This window comes from Delphinapterus leucas, chromosome 12 (genome assembly GCF_059928025.1).
Source record: "Delphinapterus leucas isolate spDelLeu-1000000601 "Yukka" chromosome 12, BTC_Dleu_Yukka2, whole genome shotgun sequence".
NCBI lineage: Eukaryota > Metazoa > Chordata > Mammalia > Artiodactyla > Monodontidae > Delphinapterus > Delphinapterus leucas.
The window spans coordinates 55,322,858-55,345,758 of record NC_143140.1 but is presented as its reverse complement, the minus strand read 5'-3'; the positions used below and the strand labels follow the sequence as shown (position 1 = coordinate 55,345,758).

At 37.7% G+C, this 22,901-nt stretch overlaps 1 protein-coding gene across 11 annotated transcripts in view; it reads left to right on the top strand.

The window, feature by feature from the left end:
* MAN1A1 (mannosidase alpha class 1A member 1) overlaps positions 1-22,901 on the top strand; it is a 212,548-nt gene that overhangs the window by 145,717 nt on the left and 43,930 nt on the right. For 10 of the 11 annotated variants that reach the window (XR_004022419.2, XR_004022421.2, XR_004022420.2 and 7 more), the window contains exons 9-11: positions 9,788-10,007; positions 10,772-10,944; positions 22,482-22,597. Coding sequence is in view for 2 of the 11 variants with exons in the window: in XM_089921966.1 (XP_089778092.1) it covers positions 9,788-10,007; positions 10,772-10,944; positions 22,482-22,597 (509 nt within the window). In the remaining 9 variants the exon portion in view is untranslated. Of the gene's footprint in view, positions 1-9,787; positions 10,008-10,771; positions 10,945-16,595; positions 16,702-22,481; positions 22,598-22,901 lie in introns of those variants that run through there. The other variant, XR_016395189.1, reaches the window with a different exon arrangement.

Sequence of the window (22,901 nt, the reverse complement as noted above, 5' to 3'; positions counted from 1 at the left end):
ATATTAATCAAGCTTTAATGAAAAAATGGAATACTACCTGAGTGGGTTAAAAAATGTTTCCAGTTAGATAGAGTTCAATATGTGCTAATATAATTATAACAATAATAATCATACTTGATAATGTTTAGTTCTAATAGGGTAGTTAAAAGTTTTTTCCATGGTTCAAACCTCAGTTAAGATTCACACACCTTAAAAAGGGTATTTTTCTTCAACAAGTATGAGTTCCCTATTAGAGTCACAGTTAAAATTATGGAGAGGAAAAAATCCTGAATTTATTATATATTCTAAAAATTGAGGAAGTTAAAATTGCCCGAGATTACAAACAATCCTAATGGTTACCTCCCTTTGAAGTAAACTTACCTCCAGAGATAAATAGTACTTTCAAATAAAAATCTGCGGGCTTCCCTGGTGGCGCAGTGGTTGAGAGTCCGCCTGCCGATGCAGGGGACACGGGTTTGTGGCCCGGTCCGGGAAGATCCCACATGCCGCGGAGCAGCTGGGCCCATGAGTCATGGCCGCTGAGCCTGCGTATCCGGAGCCTGTGCTCCGCAATGGGGAGAGGCCACAACAGTGAGAGGCCCGCGTACTGCAAAAAAAAAAAAAATCTGAACTAACCAAACTAATATTTAATCGAAGATTATTAATAGTTTTCAAAGGTCCTTTGTGATGGAGGAGGAATGAGAGTGAATAAATATTTGAATTACCTTCTGTGTACTAAGTAGTGTGTTAGGCAGATACTTTATGTGGTGTTTGTTTCCTTAGTTTTTTTTTTATTTTTATTTTATATTGATTAACAATGTTGTGTTAGTTTAAATAGTTATTTTTTAAGTGAGGTGTAGTTGATGTATGATATTATGTTAGTTTCAGGTGTACTATATAGTGATTTGACATTTGTATATGTTATGAAATTATCACCACAATCAGTCTAGTAACCATCTGTCCCCATACAAAGTTATTACAATATTATTGACCATATTCCTTAAGCTGTATATTGCATCCCTGTGGCTTATTTTATAATTGGATGTTTGTACCTCTTAATCCTCTTCACTTATTTCTCCTGCTCCCTCATCCCCCTCCCCTCTGGCAACCACCCATTTGAACACTTAGGTTGCTTCCATTTCTTGGCTATGGGAAAAAATGCAGCAGTGAACATGCAGGTGCATATATCTTTCCATATTAGTGTTTTTGTTTTCTTCAGATAAATACCCTAAAGTGAAATTGCTGGATCGTATGGCAGTTTTATAGTGGCTGCACCAATTTACAATCCCAAAATAGTGCACAAGGATTCCCTTTTTCTTCATATCCTCACCAACACATGTTATTTGTTGTCTGTGATGATAGCCATTCTGACAGGTGTGAGATGTTATCTCATTGTGATTTTCATTTGCATTTCCCTGATGATTTGTGATCTTGAGCATCTTTTCATGTGTCTGTTGGCCGTCTCTCTGCCTTCCATCTTCTTTGGAAAAATGTCTATTCAGGTCTTTTGTCCATTTTAATCTGGTTATTTGTTGAGTTGTATGAGTTATTTGTGTATTTTGGATATTAATCTCTTATCAGATATATTTTCAAATATCTTCTCCCATTTAGTAGGTGGCCTTTTCACTTTTTTTTTTTTTTGTTAGTTTCCTTCACTGTGCAAAAGCTTTTTAGTTTGTTGTAGTCTCACTTGTTTATTTTTTATTTTATTTTCCGTCCCTGAGGAGACAGATCAAAAAAAAAAAAATATATATATATATATACACACACACACACATATCTATATGTGTATATAGATATATATATATATTGCTAAGACCAATGTCAAAAGAGTGAACTGCCAGTGTTTTCTTCTAGGAGTTTTATAGTTTCAGGTCTACACTTAAATCTTTAATCAATTTTGAATTTATTTTTATATATGGTGTGAAAAAGTAGTCCAGTTTGATTCTCTTGCATGTAGCTGTCCAGTTTTCCCATCACCATTTATTGAAGAGGCTATCTTTTTCTCACTGTATATTCTTTCATCCTTTATCATAGATTAATTGACCATATAAGCATGGGTTTATTTCTGGGCTCTTTATTCTGTTCCATTGATCTATGTGTCTGTTTTTGTGACTGTACCGTACTGTTTTTATTACTGTAGCTTTGTAGTATAGTTTGAAAGCAGAGAGTCTAATACCTCCAGCTTTGTTCTTCTTTCTCAAGATTGGTTTGATTATTTGGGATCTTTTGTGGTTCCATACAAATTTTAGAATTATTTGTTCTGGTTCTATAAAAAATGTCTTTGGTATTTTGATAGGGATTGCATTGAATCTGTTGATTGCCTTGGGTAGTATGGTCATTTTAACAATATTTATTCTTCCAATCCATGACCATGGTATATCTTCTCATTTGTTTGTGTTGTCTTCAGTTTCTTTCATTGATGTCTTATACTTTTCAGAGTACAAGTCTTTTACCTCTTTGATTAGATATATTCCTAGGTATTTTACACTTTTTATGCAGTCATAAATGGGATTGTTTTATTAATTTATCTTTCTTATAGTCTGTTATTAGTGTATAGAAATGCAACAGATACCTGTATATTAATTTTGTATCCTGCAATTTTACTGAATTTATTTATTAGTCCTGCTTTTTTTTTTTTTTTTTTTTTTTTTTGCGGTACGTGGGCCTCTCACTGTTGCGGCCTCTCCCGTTGTGGGCCACAGGCTCCAGACTTGCAGGCTCAGCGGCCATGGCTCACAGGCCCAGCCACTCCGCGGCATGTGGGATCCTCCTGGACTGGGGCACGAATCCGTGTCCCCTGCATCGGCAGATGGACTCTCAACCACTGCGCCACCAGGGAAGCCCAGTCCTGCTTCTTTGGTAGTGTCTTTAGGATTTTTCTATATATAGTATGTCATCTGCAAAAAGTGACAGTTTTACTTTTTCCTTTCCAATTTGGACTTCTTTTATTCTTTTTCTTGTCTATTTGCTGTGGCTAGGCCTTCCAAAACTATGTTGAATAAAAGTGACAAGAATGGGCATCCTTGCCTTGTTCCTGATCTTCTTGCTTTCAGCTTTTTATCATTTATTATGCTGTTGGCTACAGATTTGTCATATATGGGCTTAATTATCTTGAGGTATATCCCCTCTGTATCTACTTTGTTGAGAGTTTTTATCATAAATGGATGTTGAATTTTGTCAAAAGCTTTTCCTACATCTATTGAGATGATTATATGAGTTTTATTCTCCAATTTGTTAATGTAGTATAGCACATTGATTGATTTGCAGATATTACACCATCCTCACATCCCTGGGATAAATCCCACTTGATCATGGTGTATGATCCATTTCATTTATTGTTGAATTTGGTTTGCTAATATTTTGTTGAGGATTTTATCATCTATGTTGATCACTGATATTGGCCTGTATTTTTTTTGTTTGTTTTGTTTTGTTTTGGTATCAGGGTAAAACTGGCTGTATAGAATTTCAGAAGCATTCCTTCTTCTTCAGTTTTTGGAATAGTTTGAGAAGAATAGGTGTTAACTCTTCTCTAAATGTTTGGTAGAATTCACCCATGAAGCCAACTGATTCCAAACTTTTGTTTGTTGGAACTTTTTTTTATATTACTGATTCAATTTTTTTACTGGTAATTGGTCTATTAATATTTTCTATTTATATTTCCAATTCCATCTTAGGAGATTATATATTTCTAGGAATTTTTTCATTTCTTCTAGGTTGTCCATTTTATTGGCATATAAATGTTCATAGTAATCTCTTATGATCCTTTTTATTTCCATGGTATCATTTTAACTGCTCCTCTTTCATTTCTGATTCATTTATTTGGGCCCTCTCTTTTTTTCTTGATGAGTCTGGCTAAAGGTTTATCAATTTTGTTTATCTTTTCAAAGAACCAGATCTTAGTTTCTTTGATCTTTTCTATTGTTATTGTGGTTTTTTGGTCTCTATTTTATTTATTTCTGCTCTACTAACTTTGGGTTTTGTTTGTTCTTTTTCTGTTTCCTTTGGGTGTAAGTTTAGGTTGTTTATTTGAGATTTTTCTTGTCTCCTGATGTAGGCTTGTATTGCTATAAACTTTCCTCTTAGAACTGCTTTTTCTGTGTCCCATAGATTTTAGATCAGTGTGATTACATTTTTACTTGTCTCCAGGTATTTTTTTACTTCTTCTTTGATTTCTTCAGTGATCCACTGGTTGTTGCTAGTGTATTGTTTAGCCTCCACATGTTTATGTTTCTTTGCATTTTTTCTTGTAGTTTATTTATAGTCTCATAGCGTTGTGGTGAGAAAAGTTGCTTGATATAATCTCAGTTTTCTTAAATTATCTATTTATTAAGTCTGTTTGGTCTATTGTGTCACTTAAGGTCAGTGTTTCCTTATTTTCTTTCTGGATGACCTGCCTATTGATGTGAGTGGGATGTTTAAGTCCCTTACTATTATTGTGTTACTGTCAATTTCTCCCTTTATGTCTGTTAATATTTGCTTATGTATTTAAGTGGTCTTATGTTGGGAGCATATATATTTACAATTATTATATCTTCATCTTAGATTGATCCCTTGATCATTATGTAATGTCCTTTTTTGTTTCTTTTTACAGTCTTTGTTTGAATTCTATTTTGTCTGATATGGTATTGCTTCCAGATTTCTTTCCATTTCCATTTGCATGGAATAACCTTTTTTATCTATCAGTCTGTGTGCCTTTAGATCTGAAATGAGTCTCTTGTAGGCAGCATATATATGGGTCTTGATTTTTCATCCATTCAGCCACTCTATGTCTTTTGATAAGAGCATTTAGTCCATTTACACTTGAAATAATTATTATACGTATGTACTTTTTGCCATTTTGTTCATTGTTTTCGTAGTTCTTTTTTGTTTCTTTCTTATTCTTTTGCTCTCTTCCCTTGTGATTTGATTACAGTCTTTAGCTTTATGTTGTGTTCCTTCCTCTTTTTTGAGTGTGTGTGTCTATTATAGGTTTTTGGTTTGTAATTACCAAGAGGTTCATATTGAACATCATTTATATGTATATATGATTATTTTAAGTTGATGATCTCTTAAGCTTGAATACGTTCTAACCACTCTACATTTTTATTTCCCCCACCACATGTAATGTTTTTGATGTCATATTTTACATCGTTTTGTTTTGTGTATCCATACTACTTATTATGGATATATATGATTTTACTACTTTTGTTTTTTAACCTTCTTACTAGCTTTATGTGGTTGATCGACTACCTTTACTATCTGCTTGTCTTTACCAGTGATGTTTTTCCTCTCATAATTTTTATATTTCTAGTTGTGGCCTTTTCTTTTCTGCTTAGAGGAGTCCCTTTAACATTTCTTATAAAGCCAGTTTAGTGGTGCTAAATTCTTTCAACTTTTGCTTTTTTGTAAAACTCTTTATCTCTCTTTCAAATCTGAATGATAACTTTGCTAAGAAGAGTATTCCTTGTTATAGGCTTTTCCCTTTCATCACTTTAGATATATTGTGCCACTCCTTTCTGGCCTGCAGTGTTTCTGCTGAGGAGACATCTGATAGTTTCATGAGAGTTTTCTTGTAGGTAACTAGTTGCCCTTCTTTTGCTGCTTTTAAGAGTCTTTATCTTTAATTTTTACCATTTTAATTATGATGTGCCTTGGTGTGTCTTGTTTGGGACTTTCTTTGCTTCCTGGGCCTGGATGTTTGTTTCCTTTCCCAGGTTAGGTAAGTTTTTAGCCATTGTTTCTTCAGATAAGTTCCCTGTCCCTTCCTGTCCCTCTTCTCCTCCTTGGACCCTGTAATGCAAATGTTAGTATGCTTGATGTTGTGCCAGAGATCTCTTAGATTAACCTCACTTTTTAATTTCTTTTTTTATCTCCTTTCTGTTCAACTTTGTGTGATTTCTACTACTCTGTCTTCCAGATCACTAATTCATTCCTCTGTATCATCTAACATACTGTTTATTCCTTCTAGTATATTTTTTTATTTCCGTTATTGTATTCTTCAGCTCTGTTTCTTCCTTATATTTCCTAACTCTTTGTTGTTGAAATTCTCACTGTATTTATCCATTCTTCTCTTGAGTTCAGTGAGCATCTTTATGATCATTACTTTGAACTCTTTATCAGGTATATTGCTTATCTCTACTTTGTTTGGTTCTTTTTCTGAGGCTATGTCTTGTTCCTTCATTTGGATCATATTTCTCTGTCTCCCCCTTTTCCCAGTTCTCTATGTTTATTTCTATGTGTTAGGTAGGTAACTTACATATCCTAATCTTAGAGAAGTGGCCTTATGTGGGAGATGTCCTGTTGGGCTCAGCCTCTTACATAGTTTAGATATGAAATTAGAATTTTTTAAAAATAATAATAATAGGGCTTCCCTGGTGGCGCAGTGGTTGAGAGTCCGCCTGCCGATGCAGGGACATGGGTTCGTGCCCGGGTCCGGGAAGATCCCACGTGCCGCGGAGCGGCTAGGCCTGTGAGCCATGGCCGCTGAGCCTGCGCGTCCAGAGCCTGTGCTCCACAACGTGAGAGGCCACAACAGTGAGAGGCCCACATACCGCAAAAAAAAAATAATAATAATTCTTAGGGGAAAAAATGGATATTTGTAATTCCAGTGATGTTGCCATTGTTCTAAAGTAAGTGCCCCTAAAAGGAATTCTGGGTGATTTTACAATAGACCAACTTAATTGTTTAAATATAAATACAACTTGCACTGCTCTAGTTGACTGGATTTAATATTACGTTGGTTCCCTCCAAGGTCAGTAGTGAACTTGACTAAGTAGAGCAGACACAACTCTTTACTATTTCACATATAGGAACCAGGCACCTTAGTTAGAACATTGGCCTTCATTTCGCACAGCCTTTAAAGGACATGATAAACATTAAAGGCAAACTCTTAAGTTTATTTTTCTTCATTCCTATGAGGTTTCAGGTTTTAAACCAGGGAGTTCTCCATACAGTATGGTTTCCATTATGTCATTTTTAATTACAGTCCTGGCAGACATTTTAATTATTCTAATTTTAAAGTGGCCCCCTAGGATCTTGATGTTCCAGGAAAGACAACTTTAAAATACTCTTTGAAATATTTTTCCTCCCGTTTTGAGAACTATACCCACACAGCTTTTAGCATATTGTATTTAGACAAACCATTGACAGGAAAATCCATTAAGAGCAAATGAAGTCAAAGTGTTTCCTCTTTCTCTTAATAGTAAAAACACTTTCAATCCATTGTGTGTTTTCAACATAGAAAGCAAAGCTAGAACAGTTACGCTTCTGATTTTAAGAAGTAGTCGTGTCTTACATAGTAAAATTTCTTTGTATTTCTTGTACTTTAAAATATCATTATTATGAAAGAGAGGATGCCTTACAATATTGTTCCAGACAGTTGAGTTACTGGAGATGTAGTCCATCAGTTTTAGCTTCCAGTGCATTTTGGAAATCATTTAATCCCAGAGTGGCATGTTTTCTTTCGTTGTGTTAATAATGAAATACTTTGAGTTTTCAACTGGCTGTTATGGCCTCATCTGGAGGCCATACTAAGAATCCATAGCGGTGGTTGCTTATGCTGCAAGAAAGTCCATTGGCGTGAATGATACCTGGGCAGGTGATATATTAGGCATTTAGGATTCTATAGGCACAGCCAACTAATTTTTTTCAAATATAGAAGGATGAAATCACAAAATATACAATACTCTCTTTTCCTAATCAATTCTCTGTAGGCTTGACACAAAATTTTTTAGAGCCACTAAAGACTATTTTTTCCTCCTTTATATTTATTTACATTTTCCCATTGCCACACAAACATTGTTTTAAAAGTCTTGGAACTTCGTTGTAATTTATTTTGAGAGATAGCAACTTGGTCAGAATCATGCCAAAAATAATATAGTACTTTATTCAGGATCTGTAACAGGGTAATAATATTTCTCTAATGCATGCTCAAAAGCTATTACTCTTGCCATGTAGAAAGAATAACTTCTTGGGTGATGAACATGTATCTGCTTGAAGGACTTTACTGCAATTTGTGCTATGAGAAGTATAACTAGCTAAGATGTTCAGTTGCATTAAATAAGAATGAAATATTAATGTAATAACTAGACCATCAATAAAATTAGCTTAACCACAGTTAATGTGCACAGTAGTGTGTTCATTTATTTCTTACCATCTTGGTTTCATTTGTTTATTTCCAATAAAGGAAGGAGAGGTTTTATCTACCTCTGCATTCATTTTCATTCATTCTTCTATATCACAAGTTTTGTCTCTATCTACTACAGGCATGTGTTGGAGATATTGTGGGTTCAGTTCCAAACCACTGCAATAAAGTGAATAACACAGTAGAGCAAGTCACATGAAATTTTTGGTTGTCCTGTGCATATAAACTTAGTATTTGCACTATACTCTAGGCTGTTTAATGTACAATAGCAGTATGTCTAAAAAAACAATGTACTTACCTTAGTTAAAAAATGCTAACCATCATCTGAGTCTTCAGTGAGTTATAATAGTAATGTTAAAGATCACTGATACAGATCACCCTAACGAATATAATAATAACGAAAATGTTTGAAGTATTGCGGATTATCAAAATGTGACATCGAGACATGAAAAGAGCAAATGCTGTTGGAAAAACAGCGCTGATAGACTTGCTTGACACTTTCAAAACTTCAATTTGTGAAAAATGCAGTATCTGCAAAGCACAATAAAGCAAGGCTCAATAAAATGAGTTATGCCTGTATTCCCAAATGTGATTCCTAAAATCCTCTCTTTTTTTATAATAGTATAACAATTATAGACACAGTCATAGCCCTTCTCCTTCCAAGAAGTAATTGGGGGTGTAGGGGAGCATTTCCTGTTAAAGTAATTAAAAATAGTAATGCCAAGCACTTACACTACAATTTTGGGTTTTTTTTAAAAAAAAGGGCTTATTTTATTTTGTTTATTCGAAAGAATATCAACAGTCCTGGGGCAGAAATAAAAGGTGTTTAACAAGCCACTTTTGTAAACATCATTTCTCCCAAATTTACAGACCTTTATTCTTTTTTTAAAAAAAATACTTATTCATTGTATATTAATGTCCTTTTTAAAAGAATTATTAAGGAGGAATTTAATTCATGTGGTACCACAGTGGAGATGTGATGATGATAAATGACCTTTATCAAGTGCTAATCACAGTACTGACTGCTTTATAAACAAAATATTGCAGTTTTCACAGTGGATGCTACTATTCCCATTTTATGAATAAGGACACTGAGATTTAAGGATACAGTAAGCAAATTACCCACAAATTTACAGATAGCAAGTGTCAGAGCTGGAATTTGAAGCCAAGCAATCTGATTGACTCAAGAACAGCTCCTTTTTCCCACTCTGTTTTGCTATCCCTCAAAGCCTAAGAGAGAGAAAGGAGGGGTAGGACCACCAGCCTGGATTTTATACACAAATATGGTCTGTTCACCATTCATGGTAGAGCCTGTGCTTTGTGTTGTTTCTCCATTTGTGAAAATGGAAATGCACTAAAGCAGCTCTTACCACTATACCAGTGGCCTGTCTTTGAAAAGGAAACAGCTTTTTCAGTATGAGGACTACAAGTGTTTGGGCATGCAACCAAGAAAAACCTACTGGGCAGGCCCAACAGTGTTAATTATAACTAACCAAACTAATAAGGCATAGACTAGAGGACATATACAGAGAGCAATAACATGAAATTTCAGGTCGAATTGGGTTTGTAGTAACAAACTCAAATCAATCGTGAGTGATGTTTTATCTTTTTTTAATGTTGTGGTGTTTTTGGTATAAATCTGAGAAGAGATTACAAAATGTTGAAAATAAGTATTATTTTCAGGCAATTGAGACTCACTTGATCCGGAAGTCACGTAACGGACTGACTTACATCGCAGAGTGGAAAGGGGGCCTCCTGGAACACAAGATGGGCCACCTGACCTGCTTTGCGGGAGGCATGTTTGCCCTCGGGGCAGATGACGCTCCTGAAGGCCTGACCCAACACTACCTTCAACTCGGGGCTGAAATTGCCCGTACCTGTCATGAATCTTACAATCGCACATGTGAGTACCTGTTACCCTTCATACACAGTCTATGTGCTTTTTATTTCATTCAGTAAGGAACTTTGTCCATTTTGTCCATTTGTTGCCATCAAAAGAACATCCACCATATGCCTGATGAAACTTGATGATCATGATTAATATCTTAAAGGAATTTCTGTTTTTACTTTAAGAGGCATTACTCTTCTGTATAAAAATATTTACCTTTAGTTTACCAAGAAACAAAAATCCAGGCCATAAAGGGTTAAGTCTGTCTAACTTGTTGGCCCTGCTTTAGGTAAATAACATTGGGTGAGAGTCTCTGTCCCAGTACAAAAGAAACTTGGTATGTTATAAACCGTTATTAATCTTCCCAGAATCTCCATGAAATATATGATGAGTCTGGCAGCCTTCTTATAAAAATAGGAGTTTGATGTACAAATACTAAATAACCTTCATGACATAATGACTTAGAATTCTCAACCACTGATTTTCTAGCTCACTAATAAGGTGGTGCTTTGCACCTACCCAGTGGGTGCTCAGTAAATGATGGTTAAATGAAAGAAAATAAGGGATCATTACCATTTTCTAAAATGGACTCTTTTCAATGAATAAATTATAAAGGTATATTGAATATTGCTTATTTACAGTGTTTATAATTATTCCTTAAAATGATTGTTTTGGCACCTCTCTTGAATGTTGTAAGGTACTTTCTAGTTTCATTAAAGTTATAGACACTAAAGATTGTCTAGGACAATAACCCTTGTCCTCCACTGCATCTCCTTTAGTTGTGAAACTGGGACCAGAAGCTTTCAGATTCGATGGCGGTGTTGAAGCCATTGCTACGAGGCAAAATGAAAAATACTACATCCTACGGCCAGAAGTTGTTGAGACTTACATGTACATGTGGAGACTGACTCATGATCCAAAATACAGGAAATGGGCCTGGGAAGCTGTAGAGGTGACGTTTTAATTTGCTTATGTTTCTTATAGAAAAATGTCTGTGGGGGGCTTCCCTGGTGGCGCAGTGGTTGAGAGTCCGCCTGCCAATGCAGGGGACACGGGTTCCTGCCCCAGTCCGGGAAGATCCCACATGCCGCGGAGCGGCTGGGCCCGTGAGCCATGGCCGCTGAGCCTGCGCGTCCGGAGCCTGTGCTCCGCAACGGGAGAGGCCACAGCAGTGAGAGGCCCGCATACCGCAAAAAAAAAAAAAAAGAAAGAAAAATGTCTGTGGAAAAAATGTTCAGTGATACCTATAAATCTAGCATATCAACATTTCTTTGATTTTTAAAGCTTAAAGTTTTGACCAGCCATCTTTCCATTCAAGACTGTTTTCAGTTAAGTCATCCTATATCCCTGGCTTCAGCTTTGCTTTATGTAACAGTGATATAAATATACCTACTCTGGTGTTGAAGGAGAAATCTAGAAAGGCATATTATAAAATTAAGTTCTCATGACTATAAAAAAGGTGATCGGTTAATTCCACAAAGGATTACGGGCAACTTGGGAATAGTTACCCCAACCTGCTCTCTGTTTCAAGAAACCACTATATGATTGCTTCTTTTAGTCTTTGGGCATGAAAATGATAAAATATGCTTTTAGTTAGAGTAACTTAGCTGCTTAGAGCTAAATTTTAGAAAGTACCTATAGAAGAACTACTTTGTACAGAATATTCCGACGCTAGTCTCAGGAGTCTCCAAATATCTATAAGCTTCATATCTGTCCAGTATGTTATTTGAATTGTCTTTGTCACTTCTTGAGTCTCTTCCTGCTGAATATGGTGTATCATCTTCCTGAACTAATCCGTTGAACACTTTGTATGCTGAATGCCAGCAGAGGCGCCCTTCAGGATATGCATCAAACAACATCTAATTTTTTTTTTTTTGCGATACATGGGCTCACGGGCCCAGCTGCTCCGTGGCACGTGGGATCCTCCCGGACCAGGACACGAACCCGCATCCCCTGCATCAGCAGGCGGACTCCCAACCACTGTGCCACCAGGGAAGCCCACAACGTCTAATTTTAAGAGCTATTATTCCAAAAGGAGTGAAAGGGAATTCAGGGGATAAGAACAAGCAAATGCTTTAATTACATTCTCTTATTGTCTAGCACTCTTTGTTAGAAAGCTAGCTGTCTTTTAAAACCATTAGGAATAACTTCTCTTGGGAAATCTAAAATGAATATTGCCTTTATGTAAAATTTAACTGATATCTCAGAAAGCCATTGATGAATCTTGCTTATTAACCCTCTTCATTTAATGTGTGTCTTATAACCAGTTGTCAATCATTTTAAGTAATAGCAATTTTTTAGGCCTCTTTCTTTTGCATAATTTTCTAATTATGGTTAGTCAGTTGTAATTTCAGTTTCTTTAAGTTTATGTTTTTTCCTCTGAAAAAAGTATATTAAAATTGAGGTTCATCTAAGCCTTGGTGATTGGGAATTATTTTGGTCTTCAATAGGCCAGTGAGGTTTTAGAGTTGATGGATAACTATCCAGTCTTTGCTCCTCTGAAGAGTAATTCTGAGATGCATTCTAGATGGTTCCTTACAGGTTTTCCAGCAGGAGCAAGCCCCCCCCCCATGCACACAGCAGTGACCTGCTCAACGTGTATTTCACTGGCCCTTCTCCCTTCCTTGTTTTACTCTCCCCACTCACTCGCTCACTTCCTGATATCACCTCCCCCAAAATCTCCCTGCATCCAATCCTTGTCTCATGCTCTCTTTTTAGAGGAACTCGTGCCCAGAGGCTGAGAGCCCCAGAACAGATTGTGGTGAAATGATGTTCTGATCAGACTAACCAGCCTGGTTACATTGCCACTTCCACTGTGGAAAAACTGTAAAACCAGGGCCTATTACGGGGGGCCCAGGAGAGCTGCTTGTCCCCAGCTTCACATCCCTAAAGTCTTAAAATTTAGACTTGACATGAAGGATTTTCATTTTTTGAAAGTTAAAAATGCCTCTTCAGCATCCCCCCACCTTTTTTCATTTTAACTTACCAAAAGCCTCAAAAAATAAAAATAGCTAGGTCTCTCTAAACATCTGAAAGGCCCTTGTCACTGTGCTAAGCGTGTCTTCATCTTGAGTTTTGTTTTATTTTTTTAATATTTTTATTGGAGTATAATTGCTTTACAATGTTGTGTTAGTTTCTGCTGTATAGCATAGTGAATCAGCTATACATATACATATATTCCCATATCTCTTCCCTCTTGCATATCCTTTCCATCCTCCTTATCCCACCCCTCTAGGTGGTCACAAAGCACCAAGCTGATCGCCCCGTGCCATGGAGCTGCTTCCCAGTAGCTATCTGTTTTACACTTGGTAGTGTATATATATCCATGCCACTCTCTCACTTCGTCCCATCTTACCCTTCCCCTCCCTGTGTCCTCAAGTCCATTCTCTACGTCTGCATCTTTATTCCTGTCCTGCCCCTAGGTTCTTCAGAACCATTTTCTTTTTAGATTCCATACTTATGTAGTAGCATACAGTATTTGTTTTTCTCTTTCTGACTTACTTCACTCTGCATGACAGACTGTAGGTCCATCCACCTCACTGCAAATAACTCAATTTCATTTCTTTTTATGGCTGAGTAATATTCCATTGTATGTATGTGCCACATCTTCTTTATCCATTCATCTGTCGATGGACACTTAGGTTGCTTCCATGTCCTGGCTATTGTAAATAGTGCTGCAGTGAACATTGTGGTACATGACTCTTTTTGAATTATGGTTTTCTCAGGGTATATGCCCAGTAATGGGATTGCTGGGTCATATGGTAGTTCTATTTTTAGTTTTTTAAGGAACCTCCATACTGTTCTCCATAGTGGCTGTATCAATTTACATTCCCACCAACAGTGCAAGAGAGTTCCCTTTTCTCACACCCTCTCCAGCATTTATTGTTTGTAGATTTTTTGATGATGGCCATTCTGACTGGTGTGAGGTGATACCTCATTGTAGTTTCGATTTGCATTTCTCTAATGATAAGTGATGTTGAGCATCCTTTCATGTGTTTGTTGGCAATCTGTATATCTTCTTTGGAGAAATGTCTGTTTAGGTCTTCTGCCCACTTTTGGATTGGGTTATTTGTTTTTTTGATATTGAGCTGCATGAGCTGCTTATATATTTTGGAGATTAATCCTTTGTCAGTTGCTTCATTTGCAAATATTTCCTCTCATTCTAAGGGTTGTCTTCTCGTCTTGCTTATGGTTTCCTTTGCTGTGCAAAAGCTTTGAAGTTTCATTAGGTCCCATTTGTTTATTTTTGTTTTTATTTCCATTTCTCTAGGAGGTGAGTCAGAAAGAATCTTACTGTGATTTATGTCAGAGAGTGTTCTGTCTATGTTTTCCTCTAAGAGTTTTATATTGTCTCTGGACTTACATTTAGGTATTTAATCCATTTTGATTTTATTTTTGTGTATGGTGTTAGGGAGTGTTCTAATTTCATTCTTTTACATGTAGCTGTCCAGTTTTCCCAGCACAATTTGTAGAAGAGGCTGTCTTTTCTCCATTGTATATTCTTGCCTCATTTATCAAAAATAAGGTGACCATATGTGCATGGATTTATCCATGGGCTTTCTATCCTGTTCCATTGATCTATATTTCTGTTTTTGTGCCAGTACCATACTGTCTTGATTACTGTAGCTTTGTAGTATAGTCTGAAGTCAGGGAGCCTGATTCCTCCAGTTCCGTTGTTCTTTCTCAAGACTGCTTTGGCTATTCAGGGTCTTTTGTGTTCCCATACAACTTTTGCAATTTTTTGTTCTAGTTCTGTGAAAAATGCCATTGGTAGTCTGATAGGGATTGCCTTGAATCTGTAGATTGCTTTGGGTAGTATAGTCATTTTCACAATATTGATTCTTCCAATCTGAGAACATGGTATATACATCTCTCCATCTCTCTGTATCATCTTTAATTTCTTTCATCAGTGTCTTATTGTTTTCTGCATACAGGTCTTTTGTCTCATTACGTAGGTTTATTCCTAGGTATTTTGTTCTTTTTGTTGCAGTGGTAAATAGGAGTATTTCCTTAATTTCCTTTTCAGATTTTTCATCATTAGTGTATAGGAAGGCAAGAGATTTCCATGCATTAATTTTGTATCCTGCTACTTTACCAAATTCATTGATTAGCTCTAGTAGTTTTCTAGTAGCATCTTTAGGATTCTCTATGTATAGTATCATGTCATCTGCAAACAGTGACAGTTTTACTTCTTCTTTTCCGTTTTGGATTCCTTTTTCTTCTCTGATTGCTATGGCTAGAACTTCCACAACTATGTTGAATAATAGCAGTGAGAGTGGAAAACCTTGTCCTGTTCCTGATCTTAGTGGAAGTTGTTTCAGTTTTTCACCATTGAGAATGTTGTTGGCTGTGGGTTTGTCATATATGGCCTTTATTATGTTGAGTTAAGTTCCCTCTATGCCTACTTTCTGGAGGGTTTTTATCATAAATGGGTGTTGAATTTTGTTGAAAGCTTTTTCTGCATCCATTGAGATGATCATGTGGTTTTTCTCCTTCAATTTGTTAATATGGTGTATCACGTTGATTGATTTGCATATATTGAAGAATCCTTGCATTCCTCGGTTAAAACCCAATTGAGCATGGTGTATAATCCTTTTATTGTGCTGTTGGATTCTGTTTGCTAGTATTCTGTTGAGGATTTTTGCATCTATGTTCATCACTGATATTGGCCTATAGTTTTCCTTTTTTGTGACATCTTTGTCTGGTTTTGGTATCATGGTGATGGTGGCCTCGTAGAATCCCTCTGCTATATTATGGAAGAGTTTGAGAAGGATAGGTGTTAGCTCTTCTCTAAATGTTTGATAGAATTCACCTGTGAAGCCATCTAGTCCTGGGCTTTTGTTTGTTGGAAGATTTTTAATCACAGTTTCAATTTCAGTGCTTGTGATTGGTCTGCTTATATTTTCTCTTTCTTCCTGGTTCAGTCTCAGAAGGTTGTGCTTTTCTGAGAATTTGTCCATTTCTTCTAGGATGTCCATTTTATTGGCATATAGTTGCTTGTAGTAATCTCTCACGATCCTTTATATTTCTGCAGTGTCAGTTGTTACTTCTCCTTTTTCATTTCTAATTCTGTTGATTTGAGTCTTCTCCCTTTTTTTCTTGATGAGTCTGGCTAATGGTATATCAATTGTGTTTATCTTCTCAAAGAACCAGCTTTTAGTTTTATTGATCTTTGCTATTGTTTCCTTCATTTCTTTTTCATTTATTTCTGATCTGATCTTTATGATTTCTTTCCTTCTGCTAACTTTGTGATTTTTTTGTTCTTCTTTCTCTAATTTCTTTAGGTGTAAATTTATTTGAGATTTTTCTTTTTCCTTATTTCTTGAGGTAGGATTGTATTGCTACAGAATTCCCTCTTAGAACTGCTTTTGCTGCATCCCATAGGTTTTGGGTTGTTGTGTTTTCGTTGTCATTTGTTTCTGAGTATTTTTTTATTTCCTCTTTGATTTCTTCAGTGATCTCTTGGTTATTTAGTAGCATATTGTTTAGCCTCCATGTGTTTGTATTTTTTACAGTTTTTTTCCTGTAATTGACATCTAGTCTCATAGCATTGTGGTCAGAAAAGATACTTGATATGATTTCAATTTTCTTAAATTTACCAAGGCTTGATTTGTGACCCAAGATATGATGTATCCTGAAGAATGTTCCATGAGCACTTGAGAAGAACGTGTATTCTGTTGTTTTTGGATGGAATGTCCTCTAAATATCAGTTAAGTCCATCTTGTTTAATGTGTCATTTAATGCTTGTGTTTCCTTATATATTTTCATTTTGGATGATCTGTCCATTGGTGGAAGTGGGGTGTTAAAGTCCACTACTCTTATTGTGTGACTGTCAATTTCCTCTTTTATGGCTGTTATCATTTGCCTTATGTATTGAGGTGCTCCTATGTTGGGTGCATAAATATTTACAGTTGTTATATCTTCTTGGATTAATTCCTTCTTCATTATGTAGTGTCCTTCTTTGTCTCTTGTAATAGTCTTTAATTTAAAGTTGATTTTTGTCTGATATGGGAATTGCTACTCCAGCTTGCTTTTGATTTCTGTTTGCATGGAATATCTTTTTCCATCCCCTCACTTTCAGTCTGTATGTGTCCCTAGGTCTGAAGTGAACCTTTTCCAGACAGCATATATACGGGTCTTGTTTGTGTATCCATTCAGCCAGTCTGTCTCTTTTGGTTGGAGCATTTAATCCATTTACATTTAAGGTAGTTATCAATATGTATGTTCCTATTATCATTTTCTTAATTGTTTGGGGTTTGGTTTTGTAGGTCTTTTCCTTCTCTTGTGTTTCCTGCCTAGAGAAGTTCCTTTAGCATTTCTAGTAAAGCTGATTTGGTGCTGCTGAATTCTCTTATCTTTTGCTTGTCTGTAAAGGTTTTAATTTCTCCCTGGAATCTGAATGAGATCCTTGCTGGGTAGAGTACTCTTGGTTGTAGGTTTTTCCCTTTCATCACTTTAAATATGTCCTGCGACACCCTTCTTGCTTGCAGAGTTTCTGCTTAAAGATCAGCTGTTAACCTTATGGAGATTCCCTTGTATGTTATTTGTTGCTTTTCCCTTGATGCTTTTAATATGTTTTCTTTGTATTTAATTTTTGATAGTTTGATTAATATGTGTCTTGGTGTGTTTCTCCTTGGATTTTTCCTGTATGGGACTCTCTGTGCTTCCTGGACTTGACTGACTGTTTCCTTTCCCATATTAGGGAAGTTTTCAACTATAATCTCTTCAAATATTTTCTCAGTCCCTTTCTTTTTCTCTTCTTCTTCTGGGACCCCTATAATTCAAATGTTGGTGTGTTTAATGTTGTCCCAGAGATCTCTGAGACTGTCCTCAATTCTTTTGTCTTTATTCTTCTCTGCAATAGTTATTTCCACTATTTTATCTTCCAGGTCACTTATCCGTTCTTCTGCCTCAGTTATTGTGCTGTTAATTCATTCTGGAGAATTCTTAATTTCATTTATTGTGTTGTTCATCATTGTTTGCTCTTTATTTCTTCTAGGTCCTTGTTAAACGTTTCTTATATTTTCTTCATTCTGTTTCCAAGATTTTGGATCATCTTTACTATCATTATTCTGAATTCTTTTTCAGGTAGACTGCCTATGTCCTCTTCATTTGTTTGGTCTGGTGGGTTTTTACCTTGCTCCTTCATCTGCTGCATATTTCTCTTTCTTCCCATTTTGCTTAACTTGCTATGTTTGGGGTCTCCTTTTCGCAGGCTGCATTTCGTAGTTCCTGGTGTTTTTGGTGTCTGACCCCAGTGGGTAAGGTTGCTTCAGTCGGTTGTGTAGGCTTCCTGGTAGAGAGGACGGGCACCTGTGTTCTGGTGAGTGGGGCTGGATCTTGTCTTTCTGGTAGCAGGGCTGCATCCAGTGGTGCGTTTTGGGGTGTCTGTGACCTTATTTTGATTTTAGGCAGCCTCTCTGCTAATGGGTGGGTTTGTGTTCCTCTCTTACTAGTTGTTTGGCATGGGGCATCCAGCACTGGAGCTTGCTGGCCATTGGGTAGTACTGGGTCTTAACATTGAGATGGAGATCCCTGGGAGAGCTCTTGCCGATTGATATTATGTGGGGCCTGGAGATCTCTGGTGGTCCAGTGTCCTGAACTTGTCTCTCCCACCTCAGAGGCTCAGGCCTGACACCCAGCCAGAGCACCAAGACCCTGTTAGCCACATGGCTCAGAAGAAAAGGGAGGAAAAAAAGAAAGAAAATAATAATAAATTAAATTAAATAATTAAAATAAATTTTTTTTAATTATTAAAATAAAAAAATTAAGTAAAGAAAAGAGAGCAACCAAACCAATAAACAAATACACCAATGATAACAAGCACTAAAAACTATACTAAGATAAACATAAAAATCAGAAACAAGTCAGTCGCAGACAGCAAACCCCAAGTTTACAGTTGCTCCCAAAGTCCACTTCCTCAATTTGGGATGATTGGTTGTCTATTCACGTATATCACAGATGCAGGGTGCATCACGTTGATTGTGGAGCTTTAATCCGCTGCTCCTGAGGCTGCTGGGAGATATTTCCCTTTCTCTTCTTTGTTCGCACAGCTCCTGGGGTTCAGCTTTGGTTTTGGCCCCGCCTCTGCGTGTAGGTTGCCTGAGGGCGTCTGTTCTTCGCTCAGACAGGACGGGGTTAAAGGAGCCGCTGATTAGGGGCCTCTGGCTCACTCAGGCCGGGGGGAGGGAGGGGCACGGAGTGCAGGGCGAGCCTGCCATGGCAGAGGCCGACATGACATTGTACCAGCCTGAGGCGTGCCATGCATTCTCCCGGGGAAGTTGTCCCTGGATCACAGGACCCTGGCAGGGGCGGGCTGCACAGGCTCCTGGGAGGGGAGGTGTGGATAGTGACCTGTGCTCGCACACAGGCTTCTTGGTGGCGGCAGGAGCTGCATTAGTGTTTAAGCCCATCTCTGGTGTCCGAGTTGATAGCTGCGGCTCGTGCCCATCTCTGGAGCTTGTTTAGGCAGTGCTCTGCCTTCTGTGGACAGACAGGGAAGGAATCCCCTCTCCTCACGCACCCCAAAACAATGGTCTCTTGCCTCTTAGGCAGTTCCAGACTTTTTCCCGGACTCCCTCCTGGCTAGCTGTGGCGCACTAGCCCCCTTCAGGCTGCGTTGACGCAGCCAACCCCAGTCCTCTCCCTGGGATGTGACCTCCGAAGTCTGAGCCTCAGCTCCCAGCCCCCGCCCACCCTTGGCGGGTGAGCAGACAAGCCTCTCAGGCTGGTGAGTGCTGGTCGGCACCGATCCTCTGTGGGGAATCTCTCCACTTTGCCCTCTGCACCCCTATTGCAGCGCTCTCCTCCGTGGCTCCAAAGCTTCCGCCCAGCCAACCCCTGTCTCCGCCCATGAAGGGGCTTCCTAGTGTGTGGAAACCTTTCCTCCTTCACAGCTCCCTCGCAGAGGTGCAGGTCCTGTCCCTATTCTTTTGTCTCTGTTTTTTCTTTTTTCTTTTGCCCTACCCAGGTACGTGGGGAGTTTCTTGACTTTTGGGAAGTCTGAGGTCTTCTGCCAGTGTTCAGTGGGTGTTCTGTAGGAGTTGTTCCATGTGTAGATGTATCTTTGATGCATTTGTGGGGAGGAAGGTGATCTCCACATCTTACTCCTCTGCCATCTTCTGGACTAGTCTTGAGTTTTTTTCTCAGGACAACCTCATGTTGAGAAAAGGCATGCTGCCTGGGTCCAGGAAACTGAGGCCGCAGCTAGGGAGTCTGGAGCTGGGATTCGGCCCCCACCTCTAAAACGTTAGATTGTCTTCTTGACTACTCTGGTTCACCACATCAGGATTGGGGGAGAAAAAGAATGAGTGGAGGTGATCTGAAAAGATGAAAAACGTTTGGGCAGTGCCTACCCCCAAAACAACTCTTTTTTCTATAATAAAAGAAGGAGCTTATAGAAATTTCTACAGGAGGGAGGGTTAGCTGTTATCATGCCTGGCCCTCTCTTTAGCTTATTTCTTTATTACCAAAAAACTTCAAGGGGCAAACCAAGAAAAACATCTGTGGATAAGATCTTTTTTTTAAGGAGATGTCTAGAAATAGGATTTCATTATGTTCAGTAATAACAAATTTACCCATTTCTTCTAAATCTTGGGGTTTTTTTCCTTTTTCATAAATAATTTTTGGCCTACTGCATGTATCTGGCATTTGACTTTTTATCAAAAAGAACTGTTATCAAAAAAGAAGGAAGGAAAAATATAATAGGACCTGAAAGTTCCTTTCTTCAGGCTTTTCCCCCACTTAGCTCTTTGTCTGAAACTAAGAATATAATCGAAGCTTTTTTTTTAAGTTAATTGTTCTTATATTCCCCGGGGCTTTTAAACAGTACCAAACCAGGAGATAGATATTCCCCGGGGCTTTTAAACAGTACCAAACCAGGAGATGGGTGTTTTTTATTCACATAGCCTGCCAGTTAGATTTTCTTTCACCTGGTAATTAAATGCTTCTCCTCTGGGCCCCATGCTCTCTCCCTTCTGCCCTCCAGCCCTAGGGTGCAGAATCAATATCCTCATTATCAGTGTCTGCAGATGGAAGCTGAGCTCTCAGCACCACATTCCTGCTCCCTGCCTTTGCCTCATCCATCCCACGTTTTCTGGGCTCCACATGTTTAGAGCCGTGCTTTCTTCCAAAGCCCTTTTCTAGCCAATGAAGATTTTTCTCAAGTAACATGGCAAGACCTATGCCATATATTGGTAGTTGAGCTAAATGGGAGGAAAATATGATGTAATTATGCACATAAAAAAAGAGGAAAAGCGTTGTAATCTGTAAAAGAAAACTGAAAAATAAATGAATAATGACGTGAGAACCTAAGAGTAACATTTTTTTCATGTTTCCTATGTTTTCTTTATCTCATTAAAAATTTTAAGGGGCTTAGGCTTACACTTTATTATTTTTGTACACATTCTATGAATTAGAACCAGATTTCCAGTGACAGTTTGTATACAGTGGAAATCTTCATTTGACCTTTTAGTTTTTAGAATTAATAGGATGTGGTGAATAGAAAATAACTTTCCTGGAGATGACTATGCCTGGTAACCAGCAAAGCAAGCCAATGTAATTTCCAAATACAAAGAGCAGTCAGGTTAGCAGCAGCTGACAGAATGGAAGGCAAGTTATTTTAGGTGTTACCTAAATTTTCGTTCCCACACTGCCCAACCCATGTCTTTCCCCATCTCTGACTGTAGTACTCGTTGTAGTCAGGCAGCTATAGAAATGTAGGCTCATTTCTCTCCTCATAGTTACCAGTGGTTTCATCCCATCTTTCTTCCATCTCAGACTAAAGAAAAGAAAGATGTATTTCAGAAATGGATACCAGCCATGTTTTTTTCACTGCTTTCCATTTTCTCTTTTATATCTGTCAGTCACCAATATCACTCAGTACTCCACAGTCAATTTTTTTTAAATAAGATATTCTGACGATAGTAGCAGCTGTTTTGGTTCCAGTGCACTTTCTCAACCAGCGGTTTAGAATCCCAGTTGACATGAACAATCTCTCTAGACCAGGGGTCAGCAAACTTTTTCTGTAAGGGCCAGAGAGAATTGGGCTTGGGGGCCCTATGCATTTATTCAACTCTGCCATTGTAGTGAAAAAACAGCCACACACAATATGTAAACAAGTGAGTGTGGCTGTGGTTCAATAATACCTTACTTACAAAAACAAAAAGCAGGCTGGATATAGCTTGTGGTCTGTAGTTTGATGCATCCTGCTCTAGACCATAAAAAGAAATGGTAAAAATCACTGAAATTCCAGAACTAAATATAGAAGTGTTTCCAATTAGATGAGATATACCGTCCATATGTCCTTTAACTTTTCATACTTTATTTGCATTTACGTTATGTTTTTTAAAATTTTCACCTGAAACTATTGCAATCTATCATTCCATTTGAATCCTTATTTTAGTTAAATGTGACAATCTAATGGTAAAAATTTGTGACAGTCAGTTTACTGGAATGTGACCATTTTTTTCCCTCCTCATTGTGATTTAGGCCTTGGAGAAACACTGCAGAGTGAAAGGAGGCTATTCAGGCCTCAGGGATGTTTACTTCCACAAGGAGAGCTATGATGATGTGCAGCAGAGTTTCTTCCTGGCAGAAACACTAAAGTAAGTAAAAATTATTCTGGTTGTATGTGACTAAGATACCTGAAGAGATCTTCTTTCTAGTTGTCTTTATCATGAACACATTCAAATAACATCAGGCATGACTGCTTCCGAATGCCATTCTAGGTGCACGGCAGTAATTGCAGGTGTGTCTTCATCATCATGTAAGCTCGACAACTTGGGACTGCTTTGTATGGTTCTCGTACACAGGGACCAAAGCACAGAGCAGCTTCTTTCTTCGGCATTAATGAGTATACCCCTTAAGGTTTTGCTATACTTGACGGTTGTCCATGATTCTCCCATAAGA